Source organism: Podarcis erhardii (genome assembly GCF_964252035.2).
Source record: "Podarcis erhardii genome assembly, chromosome: 2".
Classification (NCBI taxonomy): domain Eukaryota; kingdom Metazoa; phylum Chordata; class Lepidosauria; order Squamata; family Lacertidae; genus Podarcis; species Podarcis erhardii.
This window is the reverse complement of record NC_138498.1, coordinates 63,148,859-63,171,821: the sequence shown is the minus strand read 5'-3', so window position 1 is coordinate 63,171,821 and position 22,963 is coordinate 63,148,859. Positions and strand designations below refer to the sequence as shown.

General features: G+C 43.1%; 1 protein-coding gene and 1 long non-coding RNA gene across 6 annotated transcripts in view; one reads left to right on the top strand and one right to left on the bottom strand.

Annotated features, from left to right (window-relative positions):
• The window catches only part of FLT4 (fms related receptor tyrosine kinase 4), an 88,329-nt gene extending 67,951 nt beyond the window's left edge, over positions 1-20,378 (top strand). For 4 of the 5 annotated variants that reach the window (XM_081851364.1, XM_081851366.1, XM_081851362.1 and 1 more), the window contains exons 16-30: positions 156-262; positions 1,255-1,390; positions 1,987-2,091; positions 3,740-3,853; positions 5,015-5,103; positions 7,820-7,976; positions 9,372-9,466; positions 10,795-10,917; positions 11,733-11,844; positions 12,619-12,718; positions 13,054-13,159; positions 14,303-14,442; positions 15,359-15,479; positions 16,387-16,472; positions 18,169-20,378. In XM_081851364.1, the coding sequence (XP_081707490.1) occupies positions 156-262; positions 1,255-1,390; positions 1,987-2,091; positions 3,740-3,853; positions 5,015-5,103; positions 7,820-7,976; positions 9,372-9,466; positions 10,795-10,917; positions 11,733-11,844; positions 12,619-12,718; positions 13,054-13,159; positions 14,303-14,442; positions 15,359-15,479; positions 16,387-16,472; positions 18,169-18,388 (1,811 nt within the window). In that variant the 3' untranslated portion in view covers positions 18,389-20,378. The remainder of the gene's footprint in view (positions 1-155; positions 263-1,254; positions 1,391-1,986; positions 2,092-3,739; positions 3,854-5,014; positions 5,104-7,819; positions 7,977-9,371; positions 9,467-10,794; positions 10,918-11,732; positions 11,845-12,618; positions 12,719-13,053; positions 13,160-14,302; positions 14,443-15,358; positions 15,480-16,386; positions 16,473-18,168) is intronic. The other variant, XM_081851363.1, reaches the window with a different exon arrangement.
• On the bottom strand, positions 2,865-14,296 carry LOC309336067. The gene is made up of 3 exons (XR_014153882.1): positions 14,034-14,296; positions 3,437-3,511; positions 2,865-2,926 (listed from the first exon to the last, which is right to left on the bottom strand). It is a non-coding gene; the product is annotated as an uncharacterized lncRNA (long non-coding RNA).
• Positions 20,379-22,963: the final 2,585 nt, after the last annotated feature.

Below are 22,963 nucleotides of genomic sequence, written 5' to 3'. Positions count from 1 at the left end.
TCATATTCTCCTATATTTATCCCAACTGGAAGGAAATCTAGAATATTCTCAACAATGTTTCCTCTGCTGTCTTGAAAATGCCCTTGGTTTTGTCATGTGCCTGCTTTAAACTTTATTCTCTTGCTAATTCTTATGTGGTTCTTTCTGACCTGTAGGCTCAGATGACAGGACCAATGTGGAGATTGTGATCTTAATTGGGACAGGTGTCATTGCCATCTTCTTTTGGATTCTCTTAATCCTCATCTTCTGTAACATCAAGCGAGTAAGTCTCCTGTGATCCTTCCAACAGAGCCTGATTTGGTGAACAGCAAACAGAATCACGAGCAAGAGATGATCCCATAGAACCCATAGAACCTCAGGCCTGGGGCCCAAATGTGGCCTTCAATGACTCTCTATCTTGCCCTCTCCACAGACCACACCTCCTCACTGGCCAGTCTTCATGCTTCAAGTGGTTTTGCTTGGCTGGAAAGTGTCCATGAACTCTGATAGTGCCTTTTGCTAGCCTTAATAGACAAGAGAAAGAGCTGTACAAGTTTATGTAGAAACTAGCCTATTACACAAAGGTCAAAATCCACCTCCACCTACTACTAGCATGTGGCCCTTGAAATGTGGCCCAGAAGGGAATGTGGCCCTCGGGATGAAAAAGGTTCCCCGTCCCTGCCCTAGGATGGTTTTGTCTCCCTCCTCTACATTCCCACTGCCTTATGTTTGCAGTTTGCCCCACTCACCTAAGGTAGAGAAGTATCTGGTTTCCAGCAGAATGAGAAAATGCCTTGGCAACCACCGCTGAATACAGATTGCATTGCCATGGAAGGATAACCAAGGATAAGCCATCTTGGATGCCTTGGCAGAAAGGCGGTATATAAATGTAAACAATAAATTAGGGCTCTCCTTTTTTAAATAACTGCAGACCCATAGAATCATAGAATTGTAGAGCTAGTTTCCTTTGTTTCAACAGTCTGGTTAGTTTAGCTGAAGGATGAACCCTTGTTGTGTACAATTTCTTGTGAAGGAAATGATTTAGAGGGAATTGGATAAAATTGCAATATATCCTGAGCTAATAGTAACAGTTTTCTTTCAGTTGGGATGGAGGGACTGAGTCATGGATGTTGAAATGTCAGACCATCTACTTCCCCCTTTTGCTTTGTCAAGCAAAGCCCAATGTATAGGTTCAAGGCATAGGGAAAATTGCACAGTAATAGGGGCCCGTTGCAAAACAACAGATTTACCAGATTTATCTCTCCCTCCCCGCAGCCTGCTCATGCAGATATCAAGACGGGCTACCTTTCTATTATCATGGACCCAGGTGAAGTTCCCTTGGATGAGCAATGTGAATACCTTCCCTACGATTCCAGCAAATGGGAATTCCCTCGGGAACGACTTCGACTCAGTAAGGTTCAGCATGTTGTTTGCTGCTAAGTGAAGAATATGTTTAGTTCTTTTTTTTTTCTCCTTTCCAGCTTGCCATTGCAAATCCAATTGCCATTTATGAAAGTTGGTTTGCACCACAAAATAACTACAGAAGCCATTGTCTATTCAGTCTCAGAATGCAGCACATTCTAGAACAGCCCATTCACCCAGCCTCTGTAGGGCTGCCAGAAATGCAGGCATTGATGGAACGATTATGAAGTTCTCATACCTATGCAGTATAGCCTCACCTTTCCCATGCGCTCTGGTCAACAGCAACAAAAAATGATACCTCATTTTCAGCTATCTGTTTCCTTCCTCTGCTTTGTTGACTCTGCGTCTGTCTCACTTCCTCCCCTCTCTCTAAAAATACAGCCACCTGGAGATGGTGAAAATGCCATTCTTTCCTCTTCCTTTTTTCACACCTTTTCTTCTTTTTTGTCCCAGTTTCCTGTTTTGTTTTGATCCCATTCAGTGACTGTTACAGTCATTACATGAAATGAGTTCATCTAACTGCACCCTGGCCATTTTTTTTTAAACGCTGTCTCTCTTCTCCCCCCAAAAACTTTCTTTTTTCAGGTAAAGTCCTGGGCCATGGAGCCTTTGGGAAAGTGATGGAAGCCTCTGCATTTGGAATTAATAAGACTAACAGCTGTGAGACAGTGGCAGTAAAAATGCTCAAAGGTAGGCGTAATAAATGACATCTAAGTATTACTTGTCTGTCTAAAAACACTCACTTGGTTAATTTTTTTCTTTCTGGAAGTCCATTTCTCCATGATTTAAGCAAATTCCTCATCATCTCCCGACCCTAACCCCAATATGTTCTTCTGCCAACAGGATCCACTAAACTGATCTTCCTCCGTAGAAGTAATTAGCTATAGCCTTTACTGAATCTTCAGTTTCTTTGCCTTTGACTGTTTGTCAGTCAGTAACTGCTAAACAGTGTCCCAGGGCAGGGAGTAAGGGGAAGGTGGCCTTCTTCAAACAGAGCTGACCTACAGAGGCTCTAAAAGTCAGATCAACATCAGATCCAATAAAATAAGGGCAGAGAGGATTCTCCATAACCCGTTAATATAGATGACCCAAGTGATAACTTGGGACCCATGGAACCAGTTGGTGAGCCAGCTGTTTATATTGGTAAAAACCATTTTGTTATTGAATTATCAGATGGGTACTCAATACCATGGTAAGTTACCACTAGGTAAACTGTCATCTCTGTTCTCCCAGTGGGCCAATGAGTCTCAGAAAAAAATGTTACAGTGCCCAAAGATTGATTACAGGAGAGAAAAAGATCAGCTGAGATAATGCAGATGATAACAAGGAGGAAACAGATGTAAGTGACATACTCTAATGGAACAACAATAGAATAGTTATCTCAGTAGACAAGAATAGCGTTGCTCAGATTCTCCAGGTAGGAACCTTCATATAGCAGCTGTTCAGGGAAACCTCTGGGTATACCTTGCGCTGTTTGTCAGAATTAACCACGGTGCTGCAGTCAGGCATTAAGCTGTGGTTCCATCTGTTACAATCAGAACCAAAAAGAATCCAAACCCCTTGAAATTAGAGCTTTCCATAAATGTTTGTAGTCATAATTTCAAATGGCCAAGAGCAATTCAGGTAGGGATTTCTGCAAAGGCCACCCAATGTTCCTGTTCCATCTCCAGGGCTTGTGGACATGCACACTTGGCTTAGGGGACATGGGGGTGGGAAGTCTGGCTGCATGAGTAGAACTTAGCACTACACTGAATTCCACCCCATATTTATAATTATTTTTCTTAAGCTTTCTTATAATAGCAGAGCATGACGCATTTTAATGTACTGGCACTGCCGTGCAGGCCCAGTGAATGTATGATGGTGGCTGCATTGTATGGCATTCTTAAAGTTCAAGCCTATACATGTTTTCTTAGAAGCAAGTCCCATTGAGTTTAGTGTGAGTACATTTACTCCCAGTGTACTGAGCTGAAAGCGGCAGATGTTTGAATAACAAAGCCTTTGCTGCACTGGTGTCAACATACAAATAATAACTTACTGTCAAGAGAAGTTGTCCATGCTATGTAGTTGCAAAGACTACGCTTTCCTCTCCTCTCTCTTAGAAGATGGGATGCTGAATGAAGAAATTAATATTTTGTTTTGGATGAATCATATCAAGCTTTGCAATGTAACATTTGCAAACAATTTCTTAAAGCAAGCTATAGCTATCTATCTATCATCTATCTATCTATCTATCTATCTATCTGTCTGTCTCAGGAATGGTTTGGGGTGACAAACATAGATATGAGCTATCTGGATGCTAGAAGTGGCAATTAAGGGATAATTGTAACATTGTTTTCAGAGGGAGCTACTGCAAGTGAACACAAAGCACTTATGTCAGAGCTGAAGATCCTCATCCATATTGGAAACCATCTGAATGTGGTTAACCTGCTGGGTGCCTGCACCAAACCTAACGGTAAATATTGCAGCCAAAGCCGGGGAGGAGGGGATTAACAGTGTGAATGCGGTTAGAAAGACATGGCACCAGCTTGGGATAGAAATCGCCACAACTCTATTGCCACAGGCATTGGGCATGGATCCTGAATCAGCTAACCCAATTGCTGACTGATATCGCCAAAGAGTCGTACAAGGTTAGAGGATAGCCTCCACTGATGCAAATCTAACAAGGAAATCCCACCAAGATGCCATTCAGGATGCCATTCAGGATGTTCTGTGGTCCAGGTTTTTGGATAGAACCCTACCCCCTTTACCAGATTACCTTGAGTTTAGCCTGATATTTGGAGGGTGGAACACCTACCCAGCCCAAGCTTTTGTCTAAGGAGCCAACCCAATGCCTTTTTCCACAAAAGTGACAATTGCTATGAGGAAGGCAAAAAACCCCAAACTGGCCCAATACATCTGCAGGCAAATTCCTTCCTGCTCATGAATACAACGACTGAGAAATTCAACAGCAGGGTCCTGTACATGCGCTGCCCTTTTCCCATTGGGCAAAGCCACAAAATACAGAGAGGGTAGGTGGGATATCGATTCCGGACTGTGCTGCTGGATAGTAATGCAGCCGACTTTTATGCCTCACTGACATCAGCTAGATGTGTGGGGTGATGACCTCCCACCCTTGGTCTCCCTAGTTCCGCACCAGGCCACAACTGCTGCCACTGTCTTGATCACCTTGCATGTAAAAGAAAAATGGTACGAGAGCCAGTCCACATTGTCCCTGTACAGCAGGATAGGGAACCTCAGGCACAGAGGTCAAATATGGCCCTCCAGGCCTCTCTGTCTGTCCCTTGAGACACTCCTGATGCCACATTGCCCCTGCTCTGCTTCCTCCTTGAATGCTTTTACCAGGCTATAATGTATATTTGAATTCTGACCATGCTTCTTGCTCACCCTGATGGGGCGTGTTTCAATAAATTAGCATTCGTTGCGCCACCCACTTTTGCTCCTGGCCCTGCCCACCACTCCCTGTGGCCTTCAGAAGCTTGTCTAGAGAGGAACGCAGCTAGAAGAATGCCTTGCACATGTGGGTAGTATGGTGTGAAAGACAAGGCAATACAAATTTCTCACGCTTAAGCCTGCCTGAAAGAAACACACTTTCTTCTTGACTTCTCTACTGCAGGTCCCCTCATGGTTATTGTTGAATTCTGTAAATATGGAAACCTCTCCAATTATCTGCGGACCAAACGGGAAGGATTCAGTCCTTATAGGGTATGTGACTGACATTATCTTGGCAATAATTCTAACTCTGTTTTCATAGGATAGGCTGAACATCATCATCATCATCATCATCATATCATTGAAGAAAAATCACTTGCTTAAGCATGTTTCAGTCCCTCTAAACACTATGGCTTGGTGTGTACCGTATTTTTCGCTCTATAACACACAACTGACCATAACACGCACATCGTTTTTAGAGGAGGAAAACAAGGGAAAAAACATTCTGAATGAAACAGTGGATGTATCATTTTTGTGCTTCATGCTGTGGCCACAGACATGTGATCTGATGGTGAATTTGGGGTGACCCAATGCAAAAATCCTGAGAATCCCTGTGGATCCATGCTTTGTAACCACATTTTTGCACCATTGCAGCCCCAGGCAACAGTGGGTGCATGATTTTGGGGGGGCAGGCTGTAGCCATGGACATGCTATGTGCTCTGATGGTGAATTTGGGCTGACCCAATGCAAAGATCCTGAGGATCCATGTGGATCCATGTTTTGTAACCACGTTTTTGCACCATTGCAGCCCCAGGCAACAGTGGGTGCGTGATTTTGGGGGGGCAGGCTGTAGCCATGGACATGCTATGTGCTCTGATGGTGAATTTGGGCTGACCCAATGCAAAGATCCTGAGGATCCATGTGGATCCATGCTTTGTAACCACGTTTTTGCACCATTGCAGCCCCAGGCAACAGTGGGTGCGTGATTTTGGGGGGGCAGGCTGTAGCCATGGACATGCTATGTGCTCTGATGGTGAATTTGGGCTGACCCAATGCAAAGATCCTGAGGATCCATGTGGATCCATGTTTTGTAACCACGTTTTTGCACCATTGCAGCCCCAGGCAACAGTGGGTGCGTGATTTTGGGGGGGCAGGCTGTAGCCATGGACATGCTATGTGCTCTGATGGTGAATTTGGGCTGACCCAATGCAAAGATCCTGAGGATCCATGTGGATCCATGCTTTGTAACCACGTTTTTGCACCATTGCAGCCCCAGGCAACAGTGGGTGCGTGATTTTTGGGGGGCAGGCTGTAGCCATGGACATGCTATGTGATCTGATGGTGAATTTGGGCTGACCCAATGCAAAGATCCTGAGGATCCATGTAGATCCATGCTTTGTAACCACGTTTTTGCACCATTGCAGCCCCAGGCAACAGTGGGTGCGTGATTTTGGGGGGCAGGCTGTAGCCATGGACATGCTATGTGCTCTGATGGTGAATTTGGGCTGACCCAATGCAAAGATCCTGAGGATCCATGTGGATCCATGCTTTTTAACCACATTTTAAGTGGGGAGGGAAGGAAAAACACAGAAGGGACAAGGAGCAGGAGAGGGGTGTGCAGAGAAGCAGCTGGCTAAGAATGCAGGAGAGGGGTATAACGGGAGGGAGGAAAGGAAGGCAAAAGTTTTCCCTCACCTACCCACCCAAGCCAGCCCGCTCGCACGCTCGCTCGCTCTCTCTCTCCCTCCTGCATGTTTTCAGCAGCACGGAGCACAGAGACGACACTCTGCTTTCCCCTCTGCTTGCCTGGAGGGGAGGGGCTTTCCCTGCTCTTTGTTCCGTTTGAGCAAACACAGCAAGGAAACAGAGGTGGGTGGGCAGTAAGACCCTGAGGCAGAATGCAGGAAAGCAGCCGCTTCCTCTTTTCAGGTTTCCCTTTTCCGAGATGCGCGATTTGATTTTTGCCTGATTTTTTTTTGCCTCCCCTCGCGCCATTTGGCTCCAGGGACCACACATTCACTCAATAACACGCACAGACATTTCCCCTTCCTTTTTAGGAGAAAAAATCTGCGTGTTATAGAGGGAAAAATACGGTAAATAAAAAGGCTGAGGTGCCAGCTAGATGTGATGTTTGGACATAATTCTGATGTACAACTGTAAAGTGTCAGAAACAATCTAAAGTAGAGGAGGAGGAGCTGGAAAACTGCTGCTGCTTCCCCTGCCCTTGTCCACAGGTTTTGCCTCCTTTACTGTGTCCCCCAATCACGTTTTTCCTCGCTAGGCCCACATTCAGTCTAGGGGCCTGCGCTGGAGAAAGGAGATGAAGGGGGTTGTGGTGTTAAGAGCGACAGGACAAACCAGGATCCAGCATCCTTCTTCACCTGCTCTGCTCTTTCTGCTTCACACTTTCCCCTGCCAGGAGGCCCATAGGCAGCATACCTCCAAATGTCAGTTGCAGGAGAACAACAGTGGTAGAGGGCTGCTGCCCACATGCCCTGTTTTTGCAGTCTTCCCAGGGGCATCTGGTAGGCTGCTGGAATAGATGGACATTTGTTCAGGGCTCTCCTGATGCTCACCATAATACTTTACACCTCAGTAACAAATGAGCCTTCTGACAGCTGGGTCTGCTTCTCTGCTTCTAGTCAGTTGCTCCTAAGTGGAGGTTAGAGCTTCTGGGCTGCTTAACCTGAGCTGAGATTGAATCACTGCAGCATGAGCATGAAGGCTTTCCCACACTTCCACTTGTGCCATGCCTAAAAAGTATGGATTCAAGCAGTTTTCCCCTGGTCCTGCTCCTTTCCAAAGGAAAACCCAGTGTTTAGTGATAGATCAGAACAAATAGCAATCTGGGGGAAACCCAAATCACTGTTTGCTCAGATTGAGCACTAAAGAGAGGTTTTCCCTGGGGGAAAGCAGCGGGACAAGGGGAGGTGTGGATAAGCCCACAGTCTGCCTCATGGTAATCCTTGTGATGGGGTGTGCTTCCTAGGAAAAATCTCCCCGACTACGCGTCCAAGTTCGTTCTATCGTGGAAGCTGTCAGAGCAGACAGAAGGAGTCGGTCTGGTACCACTGACAGTGCAATTCTTAATAGACTTCTGATGAACAAGAGCCAGGCAGCACCGCCACCACCCCTCATACAAGAAGGTAAAGAACTCACTGAATCTTCATGGGCGGAGGGGAGCAAGGAATTGACATTTAGGAAACTTCAAAGAAAGTGTGCAGGATTTCTTTAAGCACATGTGACGGTTGGGCCAGTGGCAGGGTAGGTAATGTTCCCTTTTAGAGACCTGGAAGCAGATGGAAAGGGAGGGAGCCAGACTTTATGGGTATTCATCACAGTTCACATGCAAGGTGGGAAGAACTTGAGGAACCAAAAAGAATGCACTGAAGAGGAAGGTGGGGACATTGGTCCTTAGCGACCCTAGTCTGTGTAACAAGTGCAAAGGAGTACAGCCTACACTGAGTTTATTGAGAGGTGCAAAGGGTAAGATTCCACTCTGTTCCTTGACCATAAAAATCTAGGTTAGAGAGTATGGAACAAAGTTATGGAGGGTCCTGGACCTTCCCTTGGAGGCCCTTCACCAGGCAATCAGATGACCATATATCATGTGCAACTTAAATGTGTGCCTTGTATAGAAATTTTGAGGGCATTAAAAACATTGAATACCAACAATATTTGTAAAAATTAAAGAGCTTTATACAGCTTTACAACTGCACAAACATAAATAATAATTGTTCTAAGTACTGCATGAGGACAGTAACAAATTCAAACACAGTCATACAAAATGCATAATGTTGATTAGTAAATATAGATCCAATTCTCAGACCTTTCCTGTTTCTCTGTTAGTCTCCCAAAGCTTTTGTAGGAGCAAAGGAATCCCTTCTAAAGAGAATGATTCCTAGGCTTTCCTAGTACAGTAAACCAGTGTTCTTACCCCATGAATATATATAACTTTCCACAATAAGCTACAGAACTACCTAAAGATGATTAGCCCCTGGTCAAATGGCAAGTTTATAAATCTACAAAGGTCAGCAATCTGCAATGTCTTAATCAGGCAGTACCTCAGCCAAGTACTGTAAAATGATTTTCCTGGAGGCAGGCAGTTTCCCTATCTGTCTGGCACTGAAATACAGTTTTCTTCATCAGGAAGATACTAAGCCCTGTCTTTATTCTCAGCTATAGGCCTCACATCTGCTTGAAGTGTCTCTCATAATTAATAGCTCTGTAGGTTTCAGTACCACCTTTCCATTTATGCAGAGACAATGTCCCTAGTGCAGAGTCCTCATCAATTGTATAAAGTCAGGCTGTGCTTTCAGCAACACAAATGGTTAATGATAATCATTTTTAATATCAGGCATACAGCTACAAAGGCTTAAGTTCTGTTGAGCTTGTACTTAATTCTCATACAAGATTTCTCTAGGACACTCTAAAAGAAAATCACTTTAGTCTAGGCAAAAGCTGACTGACCTGGAGATAGTTGTCTTTTTCACTGCCACAAACCTTCTGAATATAACTTCCTTTCTTGCACATTTGTACAGTGGATGATTTGTGGCAGAGCCCTCTGACAATGGAAGATCTGATCTGCTACAGTTTCCAGGTGGCACGTGGTATGGAGTTTTTAGCTTCCAGAAAGGTAAGCACTCCACATACTTATCCTGACTCCCTTCCCCCGCCCCGCCTTTTTTTTTTTTTTGGTCTGCTATCTTAACAGAGGGGATATAATAAGAGATTTATAAAACAATGTGTGGTGTGAAGAAAACGGGCAGAGAGAACCATTTCTCCTTCTCTTGTACTAGAACTTTGAGTCATCCAGTGAAGTGGACTGACAGTAGATTCAGGACAAGTAAAAGACGGTACCACTTGACAAACCACATAATTTGTGCTGCCACAAGGTGTGCTGATGGCCATGTACACACTTTATACACATTCAAGAAGGAGCAGTCTAACCATGTTTTTTTAAGCCATGGTGGATGATATTTAGTACATCCAATTTGAAAGACAGTACCCTGTATGCTAAGGGATGTGGGTGGCGCTGTGGGTTAAACCACAGGGCCTAGGACTTGCCGATCAGAAGCTCGGCGGTTCGAATCCCTGAGGCGGGGTGAGCTCCCGTTGCTCTGTCCCTGCTCCTGCCAACCTAGCAGTTCAAAAGCACGTCAAAGTGCAAGTAGATAAATAGGTACCACTCCGGCAGGAAGGTAAACGGCATTTCCGTGCACTGTTCTGGTTCGCCAGAAGCAGCTTAGTCATGCTGGCCACATGACCCGGAAGCTGTACGCCGGCTCTCTCGGCCAATAAAGCGAGATGAGCGCCGCAACCCCAGAGTCAATCACGACTGGACCTAATGGTCAGTGGCCCTTTACCTTTACCTTTACCCTGTATGCTAATTGTGATCTTGTTCTCTGAGTGTGTAGTAAAAACTGCACCATCCACAAACAAGGGGGAGGTAGTGGCATGCTTGGACAATCACAAGGCTTGCAGAAGTACAAAAAAATCATTTTAAAAAATCCATAAAGGGAGGGGGTGGATCCCAAAACAGTCCAATAAAGACTGAGCATGGTCAGTGGAGACAACAGGATGCAGACAGATTGTTGGGGAAGAGGAACAAAAAATGAAGGGGGGGTGGAATGGAGTATGCTGGATAAGGGCATGGCTGGCTGGAAAATTGATCCACGCTGCCATTGTGTGATTGTATTCCAGTAGAGGGCTGTTGCTTTCAAGCCCGGCCTGCTCACACTGGGTGACTTGTGAGCACTTCCCAAAGGAGCTATTACTTGTCCTGAACACAGGGATTACTAGAATATCTTCATAGGATCAATGATCTGCTCTTGACTTACTTTGAGAGAAAAGGTCTAACTGAGACTTCTGTACTTGTTCATAGTTTCTGATACCCCATCTGTCATTTCCACACTGGAATCTATATTCCTGATGATGTCTCCCCTTTTTTTCCTTTTCCTTTAGTGCATCCATAGAGACTTGGCAGCGCGCAACATCTTGCTATCAGAAAACAATGTGGTGAAGATCTGTGACTTTGGTCTGGCTCGGGACATCTATAAGGATCCTGACTATGTCAGGAAGGGCAGCGTGAGTTGTGGGTCATGGATATGGGGAACTGGAATTGGGTTTAAAAGTTTATAGTCAGTCAGTGCCTTCAGTATATGTTTGCTTATGACCAGTTCTTACTGAAATACAGAGAGGATGTTTATCGTCTGTTCTTATAGTTGATACGAAGAGGAATGGAGTAGAGAAATAAAATGGTTAAGAGGCTTTGTCTAATGCACTTCCTTGGCACAAAATATGCATTTTGTTCCGTGTAAGAGAAAGACAGTATAGAGGGTAGCACTTAGCCTTGCCATCTGTAGTGTAGGGCTACTTGATTTCACCTGTCATCTGCAATAAACATCATGCTTCCCTCACCTGAAAGATGTTCATATGTTTTCTGCTTAGCTGTGCATCCTCAACTGAATTAAAGCCTAGGTCCCTATAACTGCTTTTGCTCACAATTATTTATTGCTACACTTTGTATACAGTATTTTGAAACATGTGTGCAAAACATCAGCTTTCTATCTGTTGTGGAAGTATTCATAACCTCATTGAGTTAGTGAGTGAATGAAGCCCAAGCATCTAAGGATTGCAACTCCCATGATTCCTGACTATTGGCCTGGGGCTGATGGCCAGCAACATCTGGATGGCCACAGAATAACCACCTCTGATCTAGGTAGATAATATCAGGCTACAGCTTCCTAATCTGCACCTAAATAGATATTCACTTGATTTGGTGCCTGTCTGCATGAGCCACTATAGGATGTTCAGAGATTTTTCTGTGGGTTTTCTTATTTAGTTGCTATTAACCTTTTTCTGAGCTGTAATAGCCATTCACATTTATTTCTCTTCCATAGGCTCGTCTCCCACTAAAGTGGATGGCTCCAGAAAGCATCTTTGACAAAGTCTACACCACCCAGAGTGATGTCTGGTCATTTGGAGTCCTCCTATGGGAGATCTTCTCACTAGGTGAGCACTGATGAATAGTTGAACTCTCCCCTGGGCCACCCATACTTTTAGATGCATGTGACTTTGAAGGTAGGTTGCTGGAAGGGCCCCCTAAATCTCCTTATTTTTCCTACCTTACCACTCCAGTTACATCTATCCTGCTAATTATTTTGCGTTGTCATGCTTGTGCAAGGACTTCCACCTAAGGAATAGGACTCTTTCTCTCCACATGAACGCCAACCTCCCCAGCTCTGTTCTGGGGGGTTCCTCTAACCATCCAGAGTAAATTGGGAGGGAGCTTGGGGGGAGGTAGAGAGAGGAAGTCCCATTGAGCAGGTAGATGCAACACTTTGCTACATGTGACCTGCAGCACACCTGCTTCGTGCATTACAAAGCCTACTTTTGGATCTTAGCACCCCTGAATGCATATCCCAGAAACCTCCTGTCTCAAATTTATCAACTAGGTTTCAATTCTATAGAATTTCTTTACAGAAAGTTAGCCTTTCCTTTTTGTGCATAGATAAAGGCCTAAACTAATATTGACTAGTTCTTGAGCAACATTTTTATTCCAGTACTTGTAGCTTTGGCCCTGTCTAAGTAGGCTACTTCAGATTCCTTAAAGTGAGTCTAAAATAACAGGTGAGACAGAGGAGCACTCACACAACAGGGATATCTCTGAGTTCTCTCACAGTGTAAAAGAACAGATGGGGCATTTTTGCAGATGCAAGAGTGCCTTCTTCCCTTTCATCTTTCCTTCATGCCCCTGCCTGACAATCTGTGGATTATCTTCTTCAGGTGCCTCCCCATACCCTGGAGTCCAGATCAATGAAGAATTTTGCCAGAGACTGAAAGATGGCACCAGGATGAGAGCTCCAGAATATGCCACTGCAGAAATGTGAGTCAGAGCACTTGAAAACATGGCCAGCAGCAAAAAAATAATAATAATACTGTGGTCAACAAAATATAGATCCATAGAGGTTCCCAAGGTCTGAAGCATATTTTCTTCCTCTGCTTTGGCTAGTGTGCTGGAGGTTCAACATGATATAGCCATTTAAACTGTTTCATTTGCTTCTGTAGTAACACTTCTGGTGCTCAAGTCCAGCATTTACCTTAAGGAGAGGCTTTCCCTTTGCAGCAGTTTCCAAATTCTAGCTTTGTATCTGATTGACAGTTATAGGATGAAGAGATTGATCAGCTTTATGCAAAGGCTTGTTCTGTTTTTCTCCGCAGTTACCGTATAATGCTAAGCTGTTGGTATGGTGATCCCAAGGAAAGACCAACATTCTCGGACTTGGTGGAGATCCTGGGGAACCTTCTTCAGGAGAATGTCCAGCATGTAAGTTCTTGTTTGTAATCATAGCTCAGAAACCAGCTGCAAAAGCCAGCTATGTGCAAGGAGTTATTTCTTTGGTGAGCTGCTGAGTAAACATTTAGATACAGTGGAGATGGGGAGCCTTTTTGTCTGGCAGCCCAACTTTGACAGTTGAATGTGATTAAGTTTAGAAGACGAGTATCAAATCTCTTTCCTTCTCTCTCTCTATTCAGAGAGGTTTTTTCAACACACATGCTGCCCTCTTTTACCTTAGTGTCTTTCTAATAGTGCTTGGGGGAAAGCTTAAAACCAGAAATTGTTTCACAAATATATATCCTTACTTATTGTCAGGGAACTGCCATCGGAGCCAGAGGGAGAGGGAGGGCTCCAGAGGGATTACGGAGAGCGTCCCGGGAGGGAGAGAAGCAGCCCATCTTTTGGGGAAGGAAATCAGCGTAGCACCAGTGGAGAAGGGGGGCAGATGGGGGAATCGGCGAGGTGGCTCCATGACTCCTCGCCGGAGACCAGCGGGGAGAGCACGGGTCCTCCGCTGCCCACACCCTCCCTGCGCAGAAGGCTTCCGCGCAGGGAGAGTAGGCGGAGACTAGGCGTCAAAGAGCTTCTTTGCTGGAAGAAGTTCAAGAAACGCCCACTGACGGATTCTGCCAGCGATTGAGACAGCCACAGGTGAGTGGCTGTCCGGACAGAATAGGGTTCACCCAGGTAACTCAGCCAGGTGTGGCGACGACTTACGCACGAGCAACCCCTAGAACCATTACACTTATCTTGTGCCCCTTGCCTGTCTTGTATCCCAGGACATTTGGTACAATCGGACTGTGGAGTTGATGCCACCAGAAAACAGTTAAATGGGTTGGATGACAGAAGTGGGTGTCCTTACCTTTTATTTGCAAGTCAGGAGATGGCGAAATGAAAGCATTGTTTCACTTTCTGATATAAAACAGTTTGATCTATTTGCTTTCCTTATGAAATTCATCTACCCATTATTCCTCAGAAGTATGTGTCTGCACAGCCGTTAGCAGCTACCCTCTTTTTTCCTGGAGGAGAAAATGGGAGCAGGGGGAGAACTATATTCACTCTCATTGTTGCTGCTTCTGGCAAATTCTTCAATTTTCCTGGCACATAACTACTTATTTAAATTTCCATTAGGAAGGGAAGGATTATATCCCACTTAATGACTCTCAGAGTTCTGAAGATGATGGCTTCTCCCAGGTAGCTTCCTCCATCCAGCAGAATTCTGATGAAGAGGAATTTGACTTGAGGATGCACTGTCACAATATAGCAGCAAGGTAAGTCCCTGCTGAATCCTGGAAGAGTCAAGCTGAGAGCTGGCCAAACTAAGAACAAAGCCTTTTAGAAAGGCAGTATTATCTCACATCAAACATTTTTATATCATAAGGCTACGAACAATATTTTCAGCCATAACTACTTCTCATGGATGTTATGCATTTGACTTGGACCCCTGCCCTCCCCAAAATACAGTTTATCTGTTGCTTGATAATAAAACAGCAAGATTTGCTCTATACATGTCCAGATAATATACATGTGGGACAATAAATACTTTTTGCTAGACTGGAAAAGGTGGGTACCCCAAGCACTAAAAAATGGAAGGCCATTGATGCACAATATTTGTCTTCATCTTGGAGATGCAAAGTGACAGTAGCTATGGGGGTGGCATAGGAAGAGAGACATGTCATTTCCACCCAAAGCATCAACATCCCCAGTGACAGCTGGTGAATCCTGCTTCATGTTGCTACATTTAAATCACTGCTGTACTTACCAAGGTTATTCTAAGGGCTAAACCAGGCACTCTATGCAATATATGTGTAGCAGTGGAAGAATGGCAGGGGGAGGGGGATTCTTAAAATTTCCCTGCCATCCATATTCCTGTTCAAAACCAGCCCTCAACCTGCTTTTCATCCTTGAGGACTGGGAAAAGTGGCTTCTCCCAGGCTACTTTTCCTTTCCTGAAGCTATAGAAATATGTGTGCAATGTCTACTTAGGCCTTAAACATACTTCCTGAGGAGCAAGGAGAAAGGGTAATAACACATTCAGACTGTGCTACTTTTTTTCTGCATAATTTTATGTCTTTACTGACCCAGTATTGCTGACCAGAAGAGCACAAAGTGAAGATTTCCTTATTTAATGTGTATGTTCCACCTGTATCTTTTCTGATTCACCCTTTACTTTATGTCCTTTCCCAGATATTATAACTGTGTGTCTTTCCCTGGCTGTTTAACTGGTGGGAATCAGATAAGGTGTCCATCCAGAATAAAGACTTTTGAAGAATTTCCTATGACACAAACCATGTATAAAGCACATCCGGTGAGTGGAGCAAAGTGGTAGCGGGACAGAAGGAAAAATTGAAAAATAAACAGTTCAATGTAAATTTGTCCACTACTGCAATCTAAAGACAAGTTAAACTGTGTTTTCTGCCACACGTCAATATTCACACAAATTGCTAACACCATGATTTACAGTTGGCATGAAAGCTAGATGTGTATTGAGGAAACTCTTCTAAAAATAGAATATAGGGACTACCCATCCTCATTATATTTAGGCAACTACATCCCAGATAAAGGTATTTGCTGTATTAATGGTGGTCGGGTGTGTTAATTCAAATCTGCTATTATTTTTGTGATTGGACAACATTTGGTTTGGTAAGTCTACTTCTGATGAAGTAGCACATACACTGCTTTCAGAAAAGCAAAGAATTTAAATTTTACCTTCTGAAAATGTCAGGTAATGCAACATAACAAGAACAAAACAACAACTAATAATAACTAAGAATAATAAATACTAATATATAATATAACTACAAGTACTTGGCAATCATTTTTAATGATTTTTATGCAATTTTACACGCATTTTACGTACTTACCAAGCAAAACTTAATCATATTAATTTAACCAAAAGATCTTTTGAATTCCGAAGTTGTGTTACAATTTTTTAGCACCCCTCATTTTTGAAAGTTGAAAAATTCAACATGCTTATAAAAATTTATAACATGCTTATAAAAATTTGTACAGGCTTCTAAGTTTTACAGGCATATTTACAAGGCTGAGTTAAGCTCCACTCTTCTTGCTCATCATCTGCAGCTGTTCCCTGCCCTACATTTGCTTTTCAGTCTCCATCCATCAGAGGAAAGGTTCCTGGTGAAAAAAAATTCAGAATGCTTGCTCAACAAGGCTGGCACTTCTAACACTTTTTATTTTTTTCTGCTCCCTTGCAGGACAATCAGACAGACAGTGGGATGGTTTTGGCATCTGAGGAGTTTGAGAGGATAGAAAATAGACACAGAAAAGAAAGTGCATTCAGGTACTTGGATATTTAGTTCTCCTCGCTATATCTCACAGCCCTCAGTAACATACAATACCCAGCAGTGTCCTCTGCAGCAAACCTCACTGCAGCCTCCTGTAAATGTGCTGGGAGCACAGAAATGCAAGCGCATCCATTCTCCTGTAACCTGCTGCTGGCGGCAGCATTCCTGATGGCATTTGTAACAAAAAGGGTTGATTGAGCTTAATGGCTTTTGAGTGGAGTCAGTTGACTCTGTGCAAGGAAATAAAGAGAGGAAGCATATTACACAGGCATGAAATACAGCAAGAAATCAAGGAGCTTTCCAGACAATCAAGCAGCAAAGGTACAGTTCTTTCAAGGAAACACTTTTCTTGTGGAAATGTCACATATTCCCAATGCTCTAACTGCAATATAATGCCATTGGGAAAATGTGATTCTTTCCCCAGCTAGTGTGAAATGTTTCTGTAGTTGTTACGCATTCGACAGTAGATATGACATCACATGACAACTCAAACCATCAAGGCACTATTTTATGGCTACTTTTAGAACATATAGAACAAAACTAGGCTAGGTTCCATTGATTTCAGGGAGAGAATTAATCTGTTTCTCACATTGAAATAATTGAGACTTAGTCTGCTGCCAGATGGGGAGCACCTAAGCTACAAGGGGAAGTCCAATTGACTTGCCATACTATCAGGAGTATTGCACTTGTTCTGTGTATACATCCTGTTATGTTTCATTAACCATAAGAACATTGACTGAAATAAACAAAAAAATAGGGTCAAACATGATATTCACTGTAATAATTATAATGAATATGTGCTGAGTTGCAATAGGTTCACTTTTCTGATATGTCACTGCCCATGTCAATACTCTACCCTTTTTAAAAAGATGTAAGAGTAGCACTAAAGGCATCTGTACCTGTGGAAATAGAACCACTACTGAGAAAAGTCAGACTTCCTGAAGTCTGACAAAGGAGGGAAGAATCACAGGGAAAATACAAGATTTATTAAAGCTCAAAGTGTAACTCAGCTGATATTCAAAACCATTGGTGATACTTAACTGGCGTATATGGTTCCTGGCTTCGTTCAAATCCTCCCATAGAAATGGCGGATAAGAACAATTAAATCCTTGGTGGGGAGCATGAGGTACATCGCTGGGAGGTCTAAAAGCAATAAGAAAATCAGTATACATAGATACATGTTATTTGGGTTTTTTTAAATGAAACTCCCTACTTTGAAGAAGTGCTATTACAGTGCAATCCTATAAGCTCAATGGGGCTTACTCTCTAGTAAGTCTGTTTAGGGATAATCTGCCAGTAGCTGAATCCAGTTTTCCTATATGAAATCAAGCTCCTGACAGCAGTAAGGTTTACCAAAAAACTACATTCTTGCATCTCATTTCTGGTGCACCACCTTCACTTATTGGAAAGATGCTCTCTGCATTTATTTATTTATGCATGCATGCATGCATGCATTTTATATACTGCCCTATACCCGGAGGTCTGAGGGCGGTTCACAGAAGTCATCTATCATGTAACTTCACACATCTTGTAGAATTACCAACCTGCTAAATGGCTAGCTGTGCTTGCCCTGAACTTTCTGATGCTAAGAAGCTTTTTTTCCCCCTGGACAGTCAATTAAAATACTATCTCTTACTCAGAAGAACTGACTTCCTGTCTCTTGCTCTTTCTTTCTTCTCCCACCCCCAACAGCAGTAAAGGATCCAGTCGAAATGCAGAATCTATAGTGGATCAATCAGATCTGAGGGGTAGGTGTCGGCCATCGTACCAGTCCCAGCTCAGAGGCCAGACTTTTTACAACAGTGAATATGGGGAACTGTCAGAACAGTCGGAGGAAGGCAGCTGCACTCCACCCACTGAGGGAGCCAGTCCCTCCCTCCTCCATGCTTCATTCTTTTCAGACCAATACTGAAGGGAAGAACAGATTGTGGAGACACTCTGCTGAGAGACTACACTTCGCCCCTTATGCAGCACTACATTTGTTCAGTGGAGCCCACTTTCCCTTCATCCTTGAGGAATCCACAGTAGGGAACTCCTGTGGAACAGATGGCGAACTCCTTGGATGTGAAGATAGATGCCAAGCATTTTGATGCGGGATATAGTCCTTGCATTTGGCACTAGCACACTTCCTTGATCTGATTCTGTATTTGCCCCCCCCACCGCCCTGCCACCCTCAATTAGATATTGGATGCAGTTCCCTGGATGAAACAGGACTGTTCTGCCACCAGATGGATGTGTGTAGAGAGCTGCAGCCTCCGCTCAGTGTTCAGCCTCCATTCAAATACTTTGCCGTAATAAGCTTCATTTCAGGTCAGATAAAAATAGATGTGTCTTAGCTGAGTTTCTTCCTGATATGCAGCCTTGTTTGCTTCTGCTCTTGTTTCAACTCAGCTATCATGGGAGGGGGAAGAAGCAAATGAATGAATTTGGGCAATGGAGGAGCAGCAGTATTTCCAGACTTGGAGAGTCCTGCTTCACTAGATATAGACATTCCCTATAGACACATCAGTACAGAACTATATATTACATACTTAATTCTTGTATGGTGTTACATATTTCATTTATGTTAGACACTAAGCCTATTATAGATTTTATCACATCACCATTCCCGTGTCTGTGGTGGCATTATTGTCTGCTCTAGTACAATCGGACCACTTTATCTCTGCGCAGTGGGGGATTTGGTGTTAACTAGTTCAAGGTGGAAATTAATTTCCTTCACTCTCTACTGACATATACAGACTTGGAACCCATTTATGTGTTCAGTCATCTCCCACCCCACCCCTGAATCACTGGTCAGCTATAAAATGTTCTTTATTGGCAGCCATCATTTTCAGAAATTTAGTGCCCCTTATGATCCCATGGCAAAGTGTGGAACTTTGTCTTTGTGGAAATGAATGCAACCTTATAATAATAGAGAATCTAATGAAACCCTTAACTGGTGTTTTTAGCTCTGTCCCTCTACTTATTCTCCTCTACCTCCCAGTTCCTACATCCTTACTTCCTCTTCCCAAGATATCATATATTAGAATAAATAGTACAAAGTAAATTTCTGCAAATGTATCTAATTTGCATTATTTATAATAGGAGGAATACAATGCATGTCATTTTGTTAGTGCAAGCTGTTCTGCTTGCCTAATTAAACAATCTACCCTATCCTCTTGCTGTCTACGGTTCCAGGGGTTCTCCTGACACCTCATCCCTGAGCCAATGGGGGAGGATATGGGACACTGAAGGGAAGAAATTGAGCTAGCAGAAGTCCTTGTGTAGTCTTCCACTGGTGGATCTGGTTAGCTGAGCCCAGCCCTGAGTCTGGAATTTGAGGATATTACTAAACATATACACACATTCGCATTCTTCCCTGACACAGTCCTTAGCATAGTTTTCCATCTTCTAATTGTAAACCATTGCATCAATGAGGTTTTGTTTTTTACATAAATGAGAAATAAGTATAGAGTCAATCTGAACTTGTTTGTGTAGTTGTTCCCTTGCATAGCCTACGAGCCTTTCCCTCCCGGCTCTAATTCTGAAGGACGCTGCCATAGGAAAATGTCTGTGAAAGCCTTATGAAATGGCTTTTGACCAGCTTGTGAACTTCACTTCGTAATTCTGTACAGTGTCAGAGGCTCCCACTCTCAATTGTGTCTCCATGTGAAAGAATTTCTGCTTGCAGGCCAGGCTTCTGTTTATAGAACTGATAGTTTTGGTTTAGCTTATTTTATTTTTTTCATATTGGGCATATGTTTCCCCCCCTCCAGATTATATATATTCCTCCATAAGAGGGCTTTATGCATTTATACATTTGTAATTATCATTGTTCATGCCTTTTCTACATTCATTTGTATCTTTATGAGTGCACTCAATGTCTTGTCCCTTTTTTATTACATTTCCTATCTACATAAGTATACAGTTGTGGTTTAGTTATTATCAGGTGTGGAAGGGATGAAAGTCTCTTGCCTCTGTGTGTGTATTACATATTCTGTAGAAAGTGGGAGGGGGACTCAAAGAGATATATAAATGGTGTACAAATGGAAAACACAATTCTACATGGAATATTTCCTTCCTTTTTTCTGTTAGCAGAATCCCATTGACCTGAACAGCTGAGAACTTCACAAACTGGACCCATTTCAGTTGTACTTTTAGTGCACTGAATCACTACCCAGATGCAGATGAAGTCCCCCTGCCCTGAGCAACGTAGATACACGTGCAAAGCTGTAAATCTAATCTAATCAAGTGTTCCAGATTACAGGAAAGCTGAAAGATCATGTTGCAGGTGCCTTAGGACCAAACAACCTGTTCATTGAGCATTCATTCTCATTTCTTTGCAGGAAGGTTAGATGACCTTGCATCAAAGCAAGTGTTATCCCATACTTCCTGGCACTTCCCTTACTGCAAAAAATCTATGGGGGTGGGGGAGCAGGTTGTTGCACAGTACTTCAAAATCAGCTGTAATTCTGCAACCTGAATTTTCCAGTATGTGATTGAATTCCACTCAAAAACAGTGACAGTCTGGAAGTGCCCTTAGTCGTAATACCTAGTTTAAAAAGATAAGGGACAGTGTGGAACCATAACAGGTTTAGTGTTCTATGAGCATCTTTAACGGGGGAAGAACTCTCGATTAAGTGATTTTGGGGTGCAGCTACACAGCATCCAGGAATTGGAGCGTTTTGAAATGTGACATTGTTCCTGCAGTGTTTACATAAGAAAAACCCTGTTAGGTGATGCCAAAGGCCCATCTAGTCCAGCATCCTCCTCTCACAGTGGCCAATCATATAGTGTATCTGGAGGGGTGTGTGCATCCACCTCTCACAGGATTAAAATGTCACAAGGAAAGCAGCCCTCAGTGTTAATGTGTGAAGAAGCCACATTCTAGATTCCACTTCCAGTTTTATTCTCTTGCAATACTAAACTAGCAGTAGTACTTCCATTTCATTAAAATAACTTATTTTAAAAACTATAATCTTTTTTCTCTTTTCTATTTGGTCATATTCCTGTTTACCCAGAGGTGTAATTAGGGGTTTGCAAAATCAAGGGCAACACGACACTGCTATTGCGGCGAGCTCAAACGCAGGAGAAGCTTCCCGTTTTTCTCACACCGCAACAGAAAGGCATGCATTTTTTTCCACCCTTCCTCTTCACCTCACTCTCACTCCGGATGCTTCGGGTACTTGGTTGTGTAAAATGTAGGAATTTCTAATATGGTATTGTGGTAAAGTGATGGGGGGGGCACCAATACAGCTCCTTGCCAAGGGTGCAAGGGACCCTTGATACACCTCTGTGTTTATCTGCTGAATTTTACATGGCTTCAATTGCTTAAATAAAGCATTTAAAGAAATGTTTACCAATATAGTAGCAAACTCTGTAAAGCGTTAAGCAAACTGCACTGGTAGAAGGCCATATCAATTCTACAGATGAAGGTATTATCCTATTAATGCACCAATAATTGTAAACTGGGTTTTTTAAAAAATAGAAAAAAATGAAAACCAATTATAGATATCTCCGTGAGTATGGAGGGGCTATTTGCTCATGCTAGGTCAAATAACCAAGTGCCTCAGGACATGGTCAGTTCTTCCCTGTTGTGAGATAGCAGTTTCTTTACGATTTCTTGATGCTCACGGTAAAGAGTAGGCCATATAAACAGATTGTGCCCAGAGAGGAATTCCCAAATAATTACACAATTTTGGGGAAGCAACTATTTGGAGCTCCTCATCATCCTTGTTATTTTATCTTGTTCTGAGCACTTTCACTACTACTTGCCTATTACTTTTAATATGTTACTTCTCCTGATATTATTTGATGGGTAAAGTGATTGATGCACCCCAATTCACCATGGTCTTTTAATGGTACTGTTGTCTTCCTAAATTTGTAATTCAAAACATCCACAAAGTGTGCAGATTTTACATCTCCAAAGAAAAAAGTCTTGTTTCTCAGTTTCTCTGTTCAGGACACCAGCTGCATAAGCACAATTACTGCAAAACTGGAAATATAAATGGATAACAGAAAGAATGGTGGTGGGGCAGTATTCTAGGACATAAAAGCAAATACAGACTTGCAAAATAAAGCATTCAACTTTTCTTTGTCCACTATTCTGTTGTTTCAAAGAGCATTCTAAAGCATATGCTATCTTCCGGATGCAAGGGTTAGTTTCACTTCCCCATTCTCTGATAAAAATGGCTGTGAAAGTCTGATTCTGACTGAGTCATTCTTTAAAAGAACATATCTGTTGGAAAGATCTGGCACAGGACAACACTTCTACTCCTGAATGAAACTCCCAACACTCTGATTGGATCAGGGACCATACTTGTCTGTAAGGCAGATTATACAAGCTGCTTGCATGCTGGATATGTCTTGTTTATTTGAAGCTGCAGCCTCAAGTTTCTTCTGCAACAAGGGACCTGTGCACCTCCAGATATAGCTGGACTGCAACTCCCATCATCCCAAATCACTGACCATGCTGACTGGAATTGATGGGAGTTGGACTCCAACAGCA